The 14,609-nt window shown below is 39.1% G+C and overlaps 2 protein-coding genes across 2 annotated transcripts; both read right to left on the bottom strand.

The window, feature by feature from the left end:
• Positions 1–361: 361 nt before the first annotated feature.
• On the bottom strand, positions 362–3,131 carry LOC147313415 (uncharacterized). The gene is made up of 7 exons (XM_086264343.1): positions 3,100–3,131; positions 2,888–2,981; positions 2,468–2,585; positions 2,106–2,329; positions 1,805–1,976; positions 1,500–1,627; positions 362–1,011 (listed from the first exon to the last, which is right to left on the bottom strand). The coding sequence occupies exons 1-7, from the start codon at positions 3,114–3,116 to the stop codon at positions 694–696; spliced, it is 1,071 nt and encodes a 356-aa protein (XP_086120469.1). The 5' UTR covers positions 3,117–3,131; the 3' UTR covers positions 362–693.
• A 266-nt stretch (positions 3,132–3,397) lies between these two features.
• Positions 3,398–9,995, bottom strand: LOC147313414 (uncharacterized). Its single transcript, XM_086264344.1, has 4 exons — positions 9,880–9,995; positions 5,006–5,094; positions 4,659–4,808; positions 3,398–3,776 (listed from the first exon to the last, which is right to left on the bottom strand). Exons 2-4 carry the CDS (start codon positions 5,091–5,093, stop codon positions 3,568–3,570), a joined length of 447 nt encoding a protein of 148 aa, XP_086120470.1. The 5' UTR covers position 5,094; positions 9,880–9,995; the 3' UTR covers positions 3,398–3,567.
• Positions 9,996–14,609: the final 4,614 nt, after the last annotated feature.

Below are 14,609 nucleotides of genomic sequence, written 5' to 3'. Positions count from 1 at the left end.
CTTTCAGAGTTAAATCTACTCTATTCACTGCAAATATTTTAATACACATGATGATAATTTACTCAGTTTAGTATAAAATAAAAACAACTCCACCCTAATTTTACTCTGAGTAGAACAGAATTTTACTCTACATAGTATTTTATTCTAAATAGAGCAGAATTTTACTCAGAATTGAATTCTAATTTATTTCAAATAGAACAACATTTTCACTCCAAATAGAATTTAAATTTTACATACAACTAAATTTTACTCTAAATAGAATTAAAAGAAGAAAAATATGTGACTTTATTTCGCCCTCTATGTATTATCATTCACTGCAAGGTACAATAAATAAATCAGAAATTATTTATATTTTAACAGCCACCTTTATTGTTCACAGGAAACAGTATGGTACAATATAAAAACTGGAATCACTATCACTGTATGACACCTGTAAATCAAATGCTTTACAACAGAAAAGCTCTTCAACACAAATTACATGAGGTCCATCTCTTGTACACAAAACTTGAACCCAGAAAATGTGCCATAAACTTGAGCACAACCAAACTGGCCACATTTAAGACGAAGAGTCTTACCAGAACAGAGTCCATGGATCACTTTGAAATGCTTTATCAAGGAATTAGCATTTGTCTGGGACCTCTTGCAAATGAAACAAAACATTCCAGCTCAACACTCTTAGTAGAAAAAAAAAATTCAACGCAGCATCCGAGCCCTCAACTCTGCAACCCTAGGATTCACTTGGGTTGTATCAACATCTATCTCGTAAATGGTGGTCTGCAGGAAGTTGTACATATTGACCAGATCGTGGTCATATGACGTACCAAAGACAAAGTGAGCTTTGAAAAGCTCATCAAAACAAGCAAGAGAGCCTGGTGACTTACAAGGGACTGCATGTTTGTCTATCACAATGAAGTACTTGTGAATCACATTCCTCTGAGTGCCCACTGCAAGAAGGTATGGTTGAAGGCTCTCTGTGATGCCATCGAGATGCCCCTGGATGCTAGTTCCCGTCTGTGACACAAAGACAGATAAACGTTCCAACATGATAAGACTTCGGTTAAAAAACAAGAAGCTGACAGAATTAAGGACAGATACAAAACAGACAAAACTAGTTCAATTTTAACTACTAGCTTGTCAAAACTAGTATCTGTTATCTGTATATCTACAAAAATCTATATGCAGATATAATCTATATAAATATGTTAATTACCATGACAGTTAATTTGTTGAAATTGTAGCATTTCTATTTACAATGAACTTAAAGTTTGGAATGACTTGTTGTTTGTGTACTTTACTCAAGTGATAAAAGAAATGTGTGATGTTGCAAATACAGCCTACATATGGTTGTGGAAGACATAAAGGCTGCTTGACTGAGCTGTATACATCTCTTGGTAATGACTAAATTCATAGTTGTATTTAAACATACACCTTTTAGTTCATCTGAAATATTGTTATCAATGTAAATATAACTAGTTATGTTTCCTTTACTGTAACTTTACCTTGACAAACTTGACAAGATGGTCACAGGCTTGTCTGGCTGAGAGCTTTCCTGGTCTCTTGCGGCCATGAGGTGATGGTGGTAACAGGTGTACAAGGATCAAAATGGATGACATGTCACTGTCCCATCCTGGAAACATAAGTAAATTGGAAACAATAATTAGCTGCCAAAACACGTTATCTGCAACTGTGTTAACACTTACATTATAAAGTTTTGAAAAAAAAAAAGCGACAGCAGGTGACGGTGTTACACTTTCAAATGCTCCAATTAAAACACAACAATAAAATTCCATTTATTTTATCTCACCATTTTCCACTTCTATTGTGCATTCAGCATTTTGCACAAGGTACTGAAGGTCATCTGATTGCGTGAGACTACGGCTTTGTTTGAGGACTTTCTGCTTGTAGATAGTGGGCCACTTCTCCAGGAACTTCACAGAGGTGGCTTCATCGAACATCAAAGTAAAATCTTGTTCAATCTGCAGAAGAGATGAAATTAAGTTTTTGAAACTCCTTGTATCAAACAACTTTTATGCTCACTTTTTTCTCAGATGCACCTCAACTTATAAATGTAACAGTGAGGGAAGTTGAAGGTAAGATAAACATACTAATCCTCCTATATCCAGGAATCTTGGGAAGTCCAAAAAGATATCAGATGACTTCACTGGATCATGAATCATATTTTGGCGATAGTTGAAGGTCTGCTTCATCTTCATCATAACAATTCCTTCATCAGCTGTATGTTTCATCAGTGCAATAGCCTCAGAACACAAGCTGTCTGTCATTAGGCAGTTGTCTTCTCTGAAACAGTCTCTATCAGATGTTGGGCCCCCTAACAGTGGATATGAATAAGACAAAAAAGTGACACCGTGTCCTACAAGGCTTGAGAACTCAGCTAGAATTTTCATGCATGCAGTTTAGTCTCCAGATGAGTGAGACTTGAATTATAACTACTAACAATATCACATACCCATTTGCGTTTTTGACATTCTGGGAGTCTTGTTTTGTCCATTAGAAGCTTCCTTTTGGATAAACTTCAATCTCCAAGCCAGATACCCACTCCCATCTTCTGCATTGTAAAAATGCTCCTAAAATTAAATGAAATATTTTAATTAACATGTTAAAATATATTTACACTTTCAATCTGAAAATTGCAGCAATTGAGCTCCCTTGCTCGGGACTGGAGCGCTGAACTCTAAAGGGATTTAAATAATGAGAGTTAAGAAAAGGCAGCACAGAGGAAAGTCCTGCGAAAAGAAAAACATCTTCAGCTTTACTCAATCCAGAGCCAAACTGTTAAGTAAATTCTACATATATTTCATGCCTGAAAAATGTCTTACATTCACGAGTGAAAAGTAAATTATTTGAACTTATTCTTTTTTGTACTTACATAGCCCAGCCTGCTCCTAGGATCAGCCAGGTATGGGAACAACGTGATGATACCCTTTGCATATTTCTCTTTAACACGTCTTGAAGGACTTGTCCTACACAGACAAACACAAAGTTGAAAGTCTAAATACCACCTCTAAGAAAATAAATGAATGAATAAATGATAAATGAATTTATCATATATATACTTATGAAATAACTATGTCAGCATACCCATGTTCACTTGTCATATGTGCAACTAATATCTTGACCGTCTGCTATCCGTTAGGCTTTTTGTCCGGGCATACTCATTGATGATCCTCTCTCCTCCTGGTTTGTTCTTTAGAACATCTTCAACCATCGAAGTTACAGTAAAATAGAGCGATATAATAATATATAATCAATATATCATAAATATTTTTCTTGTGATACTAAAAAAGCTTTCAGGTTCGTTCTAGATCAAATCAAAGGTCTATAGTCACGAATACATGTTATTTTTTTAAAGTATGTTTTAGTATAGAATTGAGGTTCATTAGATATTCATGATCACTGTGCTTCAAAGCCACCTAAAGTTCTGTTAAAAAGCACAAATAATTACCCTTAAATTTGTCTGTCTCTCAAGCACACTAACTTTTTATGTTGCCGATCTGGTCTACAATTTGCAGACCTGTGCTGAAGGAAAGACAGCAGAATCTTGTGCTTTTATGACAGTGATAATAATACATATAATATATTCAAATTTGTGTCAACTTTCTGAAAGGGTATACAGCAAACTACATAGCTTATTCGGGCAAGAGAAGTGTCGTCAGCTCTCCGTCTTGTTGTAGGACTGTGTTCCAATAATATGGTGTCATCAGAGTCCACTTCAATTTCTCCACTGGAACTGGTAAAGGAGGTGCTTGCAGAAGAATCTATCAAATCATAAAAATTATAGAGGTCACTTTTGTGCTGCCCCTGACTGCAACAATGAGGTTCATGTAGCTGGGTTTGTAAAGTGCTTTATGAGTGAGCAGTGTTGAAGATTTTTAGTTGTAGTGCCTTGATGTTCCTGTTTTAGCCAATGAGTGACAGAATCGATAACACAAACTAATTTAAGTTTATTAGTCACAACCAACCACATGACATCACATTCCATAACAAACAGAAAATCTTTTTAAATGTTTAGCAGTTATTTCTTTAGTCCAGCTTCAGAAATAGTTAAATCCATGTCAGTTTTTGAGAGCAGGGCTCCATGATGTAAATTAGCCTTTATCTGTTTAGTGTTTCATGTCTTCTTGCCTTCTTGTTTAAGTTTGTATGATGGTTAGTGTTATTTACACAATCATAAACATTGTAGTACCCAGCAAAATATAGGATTATTTGAAAACAATTCAGTAAATTTATTAGCTTGCCTTACACAGAACATGTTCTACTAGCCAGGACTTAAAGCATGAATGACACAGTGGGTCAGTGATTGAGTGATTCTAGTGACATTTACCTTTCTGCAGATGTTAGATTTTTCTTTGCTTAAGTTAAAATGCTGTTACCAAGCTGATGGGACATTAAACTGTTAAAAATTCCTTCAGGGATAGAAACTCATCATTATTCCATTTCCGTGGGATCCTGAAAAAAGTTTGGCCAATCTTAATATTTGGACCAAGTAATTTGATAGGACAACTGACTGTGCTTACGTAACTGCTCACACCCTCTCAACTTGCAACCAGGAAATAAACTGGACTGTGATTTCTCTCCCCACTACCTGGTCAATTAAAAGTTTAAAAATGACGATGATGATGACATTCCAAGATACTTACCATCTGGATTTGGACCTTCTGCTTGACAAATCTCTAGCACACCAAGGTTTTGTTTTTTCATAAGGAAATCAAAAACATCCTCATCAACTTCAGTCTTTGAGTCATCAAAAACTTTGAAGTCCAAGTTTGGAATGTTGAACTTCTTGGCAACTGTGAACATTATAAAATTGCATTATACATTTGAAATTAATACCAGAACAAGGCAAAAAAAAAAGTGAAATTACATAAACTGAACCAGAAAAAAAGCCTAAACATTTGGTATAGCAGCTATTACAGCACCATCCCCAAAGCTTGACTGATTCACACAAGCTATGAAACACACTGGAAACTTTGATTTTTTTACTCACCACATTCCAAAAACGATGTGTAGGTCAGTTGGCCCTCAAAACAGATGTACTTTTGTTGTTCTCTATACTTTACACGCACAGCTTGCATCCTTCATGATATGAAAAGGATATTGTTAAATAATCAGATTTATTACAAATACTTGCAAAATTGAACAAAACACACACATATATTCCTTGTACCGTATTTTCACGACCATAAGGCGCACTTAAAAGTCTTAGATTTTCTTCAAAAAGTGCGGCGCGCCCTATAGCGCGGTGCGCCCTATGTGTTGTAAGGAGGACGTAGTAGAGAACACCATGAGAACGTTAAAGGGTGAAGTGTGGGCGTTGATCGTATATACCGGGACAATCGCACATACCTGTATAAAAGAACAGGTATGTGCATTATGCAGGACATCGTTGTTTTAACAACCCTGAAAATGGCAAAGAGACACGCTTACGAAGCACAGTTTAAACTGAAGGCCATCAGCTACGCGGAGGAACATGGAAATCGAGCAGCGGCGAGAGAATTTAAGATTAACGAATCGATGGTTCGCAAATGGAGGAAGCTGGAAAACAAGCTCCGGCAGGTCAAGAAAACGCAGCTGAGTTTCCGCGGACATAAGGCGAGGTGGCTCGAGTTGGAGGAAAGACTCGAGCGGTGGATCATCGAGCAAAGAGCGAGCGGGAGAAGCGTTTCGACGGTCACCATTCGGCTGAAAGCAGTTTCACTAGCTGAAGAGATGAACATTGAACATTTCCAAGGAGGTCCGTCTTGGTGCTTTCGTTTTATGAAACGGTGCCATTTTTCCATCCGGACCAGGACTACGGTAGCGCAGCAACTTCCAGCGGATTATAAGGAAAAGCTGGCCATCTTCCGCTCCTACTGCAGCAAACACATCGGCGACAAAAACATCCAACCCAGCCACATCACAAACATGGACGAGGTCCCGCTCACTTTTGACATCCCGGTGAGTCACACTGTGGAGAAGAAGGGAACCAGCACGGTAGCGATACGCACAACGGGGTATGAAAAGTCTTCTTTTACTGTTGTGCTTGGTACCAATCTAATGGACAGAAACTATGGTGATTTTTAAGCGAAAGACTTTGCCTAAAGAGAAGTTTCCAGCAGAAATCATCATTAAGGCAAATGAAAAGGGCTGGATGGATGAGGAAATGATGAAAGACTGGCTGAGGGAGGTGTATGTAAGGAGACCAGGTGGTTTTTTCCACGCATCACCATTGCTGTTGATCTGTGACTCTATGCGTGCCCATCTCACAGCAGATGTGAAAAAACTTGTGAAGCAAATGAACTGTGAGCTTGCTGTCATTCCGGGAGGCCTGACAAAGGAACTCCAACCGCTGGACATCGGTGTGAACCGCCCGTTCAAAGTAAGGCTGCGAGCGGCCTGGGAGCGATGGATGACCGGTGGAGACCACAGTTTCACTAAGAGTGGAAGGCAGCGCCGGGCGAGTTACGCCACAATTTGCCAATGGATTGTAGATGCTTGGGCTAACATGTCTGCTGGCACTGTTGTTCGAGCTTTCGCAAAAGCCGGCATCGTTTCCGAGGAGCCGCACGGCACGGAAAGTGACTCTGACGGTGAAGACAGTGAACCTGGCATGTTTGATGGAGATTTAGCGCAGCTGTTCAATTCAGACACAGAGGATGAGGACTTCGATGGGTTTGATTGATGATAAAAATGTGAGTACCAAACTTTGTTTTGCTCCTGCTTTATTTTTAAATACGCACACTTGTATGCTTGTGTGTTGTTGATGATGACGATTACAGGCAATAGAAATGCGAGTAAGGTACCGAATTCAGGTTTGCTCCCGCTTTATTTTTAAATACGCATACGGTACTTGTATGCGCCCTATGGTCCAGTGCGCCTTATGTGTGTGTTAAATACAGTAAGGGCACACATAACTGAGACTGCGCCTTTTAGCACAGTGCGCCTTATGGTCGTGAAAATACGGTATGTCTTACAATCTCACGATGCTCTGTTCTGATGAAATGTTCTGTCATATGGTCTGCCTGTCACTGACTTGGAGATTTGTGACTGTGCACTCTCAGATCATATGCCTGTGTTATTCAACGTTGGTTTGACATATACCGCAGTTAAACCTGGCGCTGCTACTCGGTGCTGTCGGGTTATTAACCCCGCCACTGCTGCGCAGTTTTCTGCTGCTTTTAATCAGCTCGGCGGGCCTTCTGATTTTGTTTCCTCTGACACAGAAGACCTACATTCCTGGTTTAATTCTTGCTGTCAAAAAATCATGGACTCTGTGGCTCCTTTAAAAACCAGGCAGCTTAAGGCTAAACCTGAGCCTTGGTTTAATGAGAGCAGTCGTGCTGTTAAGAGGGAATGTCGTCGAGCAGAACGGAGGTGGAAAAAGGATAAACTGCATGTATCATTTCAAATTCTCAAAGACTGCTGGCATCGCTACCAGAACACTGTTAAAGAGGCAAAAAGGGAATATTTTGCAAATATTATTTCTTCCAACTGTCATAACCCACGTGTGTTATTTAGGACCATTGACACTGTTCTTAATACTCCTTTGAATGTCTGTTTGGAAGTTTCTCCTGAGATTTGCAATGATTTTCTGAACTTTTTTATTGAAATGGTTGTCACCATCAGGGCTCTTATCACAGCTCCTGACTCTGACCCCTCAGTCTCTGTCCCTTGCGCTGCTGTTTTCACTCAGTTTGAGCTTGTGACGCTCTCCTCTTTAGAGGATGTGGTTCGCCATATTAAGCCCACAGGTTCCCCACGGGATCCTGTCCCTCCACAATTCTTTAACGAAATTTTTCCTAGTATACAACAGTATGTCCTTGACATTATTAACAGCAGTCTGTCTTCTGGTGTGGTTCCTGCAAATTTCAAACATGCAGTAGTACAGCCACTGCTTAAGAAACCTGGCCTTGATCACACAGTTTTAGCGAACTATAGGCCTATTTCCAAGCTGCCTTTAGTCTCCAAGGTTTTAGAGAAAATTGTTTTTAGTCAACTGAAAGATTTTCTAGATGAAAATGGAATCTTTGAGGTTTTTCAGTCAGGTTTTAAAACCCTTCACAGCACAGAATCTGCATTATTAAGGGTTTTTAATGACCTCCTTCTGGCATGTGATTCTGGTAACCATGTTGTTCTTGTCTTGCTTGACCTAACTGCTGCCTTTGACACAGTAGACCACAATATTTTAATTTCTCGATTACATGATGTAGTGGGTATTGGTGGCACTGCACTCAATTGGTTTAGGTCTTATTTGTCAGATAGAACTTTCTCTGTCAGCCTTCTCGGTTACGAATCGTCTTCTGCTCCTCTGTCATGTGGTGTCCCACAGGGCTCAATTTTAGGGCCACTGCTCTTTTCTCTGTATCTACTGCCTCTGGGTTCTATCCTTAGAAGGCATGGGATCTCATTTCACTGTTATGCCGATGACTGCCAAATTTATTTGACACTAAAACGCAAGGATGCCATCTCCATAAAACCTCTCTTGACATGTCTAGATGACATTAAAGCTTGGTTGGCTCGAAACTTTTTAAATTTTAATAAAAAGAAAACAGAAGTGTTGGTGTTTGGACCCAGTGGTCCCTGTGAGTCCTCCTCTGTTGTTTTAGGATCCCTGGAAGTCTATTTTAAATCTGTTGTTACTGACCTTGGTTTTAAGTTGGACAGTGATTTTAAATTGGACAACCAAATCAGAGCAGTGGTGAAGTCCAGTTTTTATCATTTAAGGCGACTGGCAAGACTAAAATCTTTTCTTTCGAGGCAGCACCTTGAAACAGTGATCCATGCTTTTATTTCTTTCCGCCTTGACTACTGTAACTCACTTTATGTGGGGGTCAGTCAGTCATTGCTCTCACGTCTGCAGCTGGTTCAAAATGCGGCTGCACGACTCCTAACAGGAACTCGAAAAAGAGAGCATATAACCCCCGTGCTGGCCTCTCTGCACTGGCTGCCTGTGTCTTTTAGAGTTAATTTTAAAATTCTTATGTTTGTTTTTAAATGTCTACACAGTCTTGCCCCGCCTTACCTCTCTGAGCTTCTTCATCCCCACATACCCTGTCGGTCTCTCAGGTCAGCTGACCAGCTGCTCCTGGAGGTACCGAGATCCAGGAGGAAGCTCAGAGGGGACAGGGCCTTCTCTATTGTGGCTCCAAAATTATGGAATAATTTGCCCATGCATGTTAGAGAGGCCCCTTCACTGTCCACTTTTAAATCACGTCTTAAAACCCACTTTTATTCCTTGGCTTTTAACCTCAGTGAGACTTAGTTTCTTTTTTAATGCAGTAGTTATTTAATTAATGATTTCACTCTTCTTTTATTTGTTTTTTTATTTATATCTCATGTAATTTTATTTTACAGTTCCAATGTACAGCACTTTGTGTCAGCTGTGGTTGTTTTAAAGTGCTTTATAAATAAAGTTGATGATGATGATGATGAAAAAGCATGTAAAAAAAACACATAAGTAATAGAAAGCTCTACATTGCAGCAATAGGAAGTTTGTATAATGCTAATCTAATACACTAGGGGCTACAGACTGCAACCATGCACACAATTCAATTCTGAGTAAAAAACATGTGCTCACCTACCATTTTGGATAAAACATTGGTGCACAGGATTTGTTAAAAACACACTTCCCTGGTCAATTATACTACCTAAAACAGCTATTCAGCAATGCTAAATTAAGTTTATTGAAATATAGCTGTCTGAGTGGTCGAACAACATTAATTTTGTTGGAAGCTAACATTAGCATAAACCTTGGCAATTATGTAGCATGTAAGACCCACAAACTCAGAAGCTGTAATATAATACATGCATTACCCTTCACATAAACAAAAACTCCACATTTTATTCTATATAAAATCATTATTTAGCACTTTGCTCACTTACCTGGCTTATGCTGACAGTCGCCTCCGTTCCACTGCGGGATAAGAAAATGGCGGCAGAAACAAAACTTAAGAAGCGAAAATGGGCGTGGTCTTTCTATATTACTCCGATAGAATTTCCTCTGTTTTTTGGCTCCAACTCTAGCGGCCAATTGAAGTGATTAGGTTCCAAAACGTGCAATAACTACTCTTTTAGATGAAAATGATGTTGACTCTGGAAAAATTACTCTCTCCGTTTTCCTGTGTACCACAGGTGGAGGAGGCCAACTTCAAAAGTGTTTAATTTTTGTAGGGAACCTGGATCTGGATTTCGGGGCAGGAATTTAAGGGAAAATACTTTTATTTATAGATTTAAAAATACTCTTGAATTTTAATGTATATTGTGGGTCCCTCTTAGACCTAAAAAAAATGAAATTCTCTGTGTCAAATGGGGTGTCTGTAGCTCAGTAGAGAGAGGTAGGGATATAGCACTTAGTAGTAGTACAAAAGTACTATATAAGAACTACTCCATGAACCATTTACCACATTTTTTGGAGTTCCTTTTTTAGTGTTTGTACAATTCACCACATGGACTTTTTAGTTTTAAGCTGAGTTTGGGTTACATGACATAGGGACAGTTCATCAGCAAAGCTTAACCCCCTACTTAATTATTTTTCAGTTGAAATCAAATAGAGGATGAAAAACTTCCTGAAACAAATCATTGTTCATGTAGACCTCTTCACTGGGAAACCCCCACCCCCAAAACATACAGTATCTCCATCTACTTTTCCTTTCCTCTTTTTTTTCTCTCAACCTAAACCACTAACTTGAGCAAAATACAAAATTTACAATATATTTTCTGTTGTCAAATGTCAGTTTCAAGTCCTAAATTCCTCTCACCTCTTAGACACAGAGATGGGTTGCATGAATCATGACAACTACAATTTCAAATCTGTACAGTGGCTTTGCTCCCGTGACAAACTCCCAACACCAAGTGGGAAAAAACACATCAGTCAAACTGGCAAGCAACACACACACAAAGTTTTCACTAGCTAACTGGGGCTGACAAGCGAACTCAACAATCCAGCGTCGACTGAAGCTCAGCCACACAGTTAAACAGAGAAGCTGGCAATGAAAGTATCAGCTGCAACTTGGTGATGGCTGATGAGCCGCAGGTGTGGCTGCCTCCAGCAGCCTCCTCGGCCTGATGACACTTGTAAACCAGTCCTTCAGGAAACACATACACACGTCCAAACACCTATACAGATAAACAGGGAAACAGAGGACTTGGAGAGGAGCCAAGACAAAACACACGACAGCAGAGTATGCCTACACAGACACACAGGCAGGGCGACCCGTGAGGACTGCCACCCCAAGATAAATCCTAGCCCAAGATAAAGACATGTGCCCTGAGTCCCCCAGTCCCCAGACCAATGCTAATGGGGCCTAAGACAACAAAAGAGGCACAGTCTGACAGCTGACATGGCCGAATGCTGCCTAGATTCAGGGTCCATTGGGGGTCCAGAATAAACTTAGCTCTTGTCCTTAATCTTTGGAGAGGCCCTGGTCAGAGTTTCAGTCTCTGGGAAGACCAGGTTAGCAGCACACACCAACATCTCTGAAACTATCCCTGCCACAGACAGACACAAACCAGTCTCAAGATCAGGAAATTCAGAAACACAAACCACATTTGAGAGAGCACAGGTATAATATTTTACCTTAGAGCAAGGCAATTCGGCAGCATAATCAGTCTCAGAATTAGCTGCCTGAGTCATACAAACAGAGTCTGCAACTTCATAAATCGTCTGTGAACAAATTTCCTCCGTAGTTAGCTCTGGAGGCTAAGCGTCCTCATACCCTGGAGGTACTCGAGACCATGTTGGTGGTGAGGAGCACTGGTGACATAGTCACCGTTTCCTCTTGGCAATCTTCGCACTGTGTCTCCCATGGCGATTCTCCCCAAATCCCACACAGTGCTCGTGCCCGTGGCATGAATCGTGACAACTCCATCTCCATATCTGACAATAGGTCTAATATCACATAACATAACCCATAACTAAAGAAAGTCTGACCCTAATGATCTTACAGTTTATTACTACTAGTACACAGCAAATTCAAAAGTGTTAAATGTTTTGGTGTTAGTAGTCTTCTTGCAAAAGTAGAGTTAATTTTACTCTAAGCAGAGTCACATTCTTTTAATGTAACTCTGAGGTGTAAAATGATAGTAGTTAAAATCGAGTGTTAAAAATGAGTGTTTCTATTTCAAATCTGGGGGTGTTACAATGGAAACATTAACTCTTGACCTCTTAACTCTGAACTCCTAGAGGGGCTACGACACCAACAGAGTAAATTCACAGACTCCGCCCCCAGCACCATAGGCTCCAATCGAAGCTGAAGTGAAGCCGTTTCAGAACATTTTGCTCTACATATTTGAGTTGTTTACTATGCTTGGTAAGTCATTTTTTCAAAGATTGTTTCAATTATTATTATGAGCTTTTACGTCTGTGGCTCTTTGGAGTTGAAACAAAGCTGTGTGAAAGGCATTAGCCATGTTGCTCAGTGATAGCATAATATTCTGTTTTAGCTAGCTGAAAGGTATTGTCTGCGGGCAAATACCACAGCCTTGAAAAAAAGCTTGCATGTGAATTTTCAGTCAAACTTTTGGTCAAATACACCTAAAACAATGTCTAGAATGTGAAATATTGGTATAATGGTGCTACTTGAAGCCTGAAAACGATCTCCCATAAAAAAAAAAAAACGAGCACACAGCAGTAGCAGACGTCCTGACTGGGTTCTACATTAGCATTTAGATCCCTCCAGAGTTTTGTGCACACGGTTTAGGTAAAAATGAAAAAGGTTGAGGTTTTACATTTAGTTCAGTATTACCTGTTGCCTGTGTCCTTGTCTTATGGGAAAATACTTTACACAAGTAATGGCTCAAAACGGATTCCTTTTTTTTACTGTGCTGCAATTGATTACTGGATTATTTGTGCCATTAATCAACTAATTTTTATTCAATCTCCACATAGGATATGCTTGTGAAGATGGAATATGGGGGAGAGCAGAAGTGCGTTGAAGTTCCACAAAGTGATGAATGAAGGACATGCATATTGTATTGAAGAAATAAGTGATGAGAATGCTGTTATTTGCATTTACCAGCTCATCTATGTCAGACCTTTTGATAAACAAAATTCTAATGAAAGTGAGAACATGTACACTGTTACAGCTTTCAGAAAATGCTTTGAAATTGTGGTGCACAGTTCAGAATAAATGTTTTTCAAAAACCATTGCGTCTTTTTAGTAAATGTTTATTTCCAAAAGAAATTTCTAGAAGTTCAGAACAGTAAAATTCCCGCTTTTTAGAATTAATTAGAAGATAACTCTCACGTAGTTAAACTAAAATACTCTTTGAGAGTTAATATATAAACTCTTAACACCAAGTGTTAAATTATCAACTCCAGAAAGATTTGGTGTTTAACACTAAATCAGAGTTAACGTACCAACTCTCCAAAAAGAGTTAAATTAACACTCTGTGGTGTGGACCCATATAGACACTTTAATAGTGTTGAAATCAAATCCGACAGTGTTAATTTGGACATGCTGGATTTGCTGTGTAGTTACAACATTACTAACAAAAATCAAAACTAGAGAAAAATTTGTCATCATCGATAAAGAGGTACCACCTACAAACCATTTACTTTTTGGTGGTTTTCTTTGCCCCTCCACAGCATCTGTTGCCACTTTTATTTTCACCAAAGCAGGTGAAATTCAGAATGGTTTATAACTCCTAGCTGTCCCTTTACTGATTTTGCATTATACTCTGATAGTCCAGTGCTCCCAGTTTTTTCAGTGTATTTTTTATGCAATTATACTTTTTTCTCATTGCAGTCACATTTCAGATAAAATGTGTAGTTTTAAATGATAAAAGGTATAATACATAATAAGTATTTCTTGCAATTCTGAGCATTGGCCGGGAAACGAACCCGTGTCTCCCGCGTGGCAGGCAAAAGCTCTACCACTGAACCACCAATGCGAGGCTGTTCCAAAAGCTGAGGTAAATGTAAGAATGTAGAAGTAGAGAGGGCTGTAAGTTAGGCTGGTGTAAAAAGTTATACCTGTAACATGTGACACAAGGTTCAGTAAATAAGAAGCAACTGTATTCCCTGTGTGTGGATCATTGATTCCTAATTTGGTTTTTTTGAAGATGCAACACTTATGTTCAGATTTTTTTGTTTGAGTAAAAGCCCCAACACTAGATGTAAGCCTGTGTATCAAAGCATTTGAAGGAATTTTAGGCTTTTTCTTTTAGTAACACTGAAATTCCTTTGTTATTTTGTCACTTTTTGGAGAAAGAAGGGATAAGCATTTATTTTTGTAGACAAGCATAAATACATGCTACCCAAAAGGAGAACTAGTTTTAAGAACTAGCATTGCTTTTCTTTCCATGTAATGACAAAATTTTCACCCCTGAGACATTTATGGAAAAAGACAGAATTTCTTTACACTCTTTATCTATAACATGAAACATGACTGTTTAACTGTTCAGCTACTTGCCTGCCAAGCACTCCTTTAATTTATTGTACTACTTGTACCTCATGCTGCTCCGTGGTAAAGCTTTACTCACTGTGCTAAGAGTTTCATTCAACCGCAGCCATAACCTCCAGTTGACCCTGCTCTCTCACTTTCTCTCTCTTGCCACCTACTCTTCCAACACACTGCATGTGCATGACTTCCTGCATCCCAGTCTCAGAGAAT

Source organism: Aulonocara sp. 'chitande type north' Nkhata Bay, linkage group LG15 (genome assembly GCF_057382095.1).
Source record: "Aulonocara sp. 'chitande type north' Nkhata Bay isolate Kocher_YH1m ecotype deep benthic linkage group LG15, A_spYH_male_GT1.1, whole genome shotgun sequence".
Lineage (NCBI taxonomy): Eukaryota > Metazoa > Chordata > Actinopteri > Cichliformes > Cichlidae > Aulonocara > Aulonocara sp. 'chitande type north' Nkhata Bay.
The sequence above is the reverse complement of the archived record's forward strand: the minus strand, read 5'-3'. Positions and strand labels throughout refer to the sequence as shown.

Excerpts from the sequence above, each read along its gene's own strand:
- LOC147313415 (XM_086264343.1), bottom strand. Across the intron at positions 2,586-2,887 it reads CTAGGAGCAGGCTGGGCTAT|GAGCATTTTTACAATGCAGA; the intron begins GTAAGTACAAAA and ends ATTTAATTTTAG. Across the intron at positions 1,628-1,804 it reads CACAATAGAAGTGGAAAATG|GATGGGACAGTGACATGTCA; the intron begins GTGAGATAAAAT and ends TTATGTTTCCAG.
- LOC147313414 (XM_086264344.1), bottom strand. The coding sequence starts at position 5,093 with ATGCAAGCTGTGCGTGTAAAGTATAGAGAACAACAAAAGTACATCTGT. Across the intron at positions 4,809-5,005 it reads CACATCGTTTTTGGAATGTG|TTGCCAAGAAGTTCAACATT; the intron begins GTGAGTAAAAAA and ends TAATGTTCACAG. Across the intron at positions 3,777-4,658 it reads AGAAGGTCCAAATCCAGATG|ATTCTTCTGCAAGCACCTCC; the intron begins GTAAGTATCTTG and ends ATGATTTGATAG.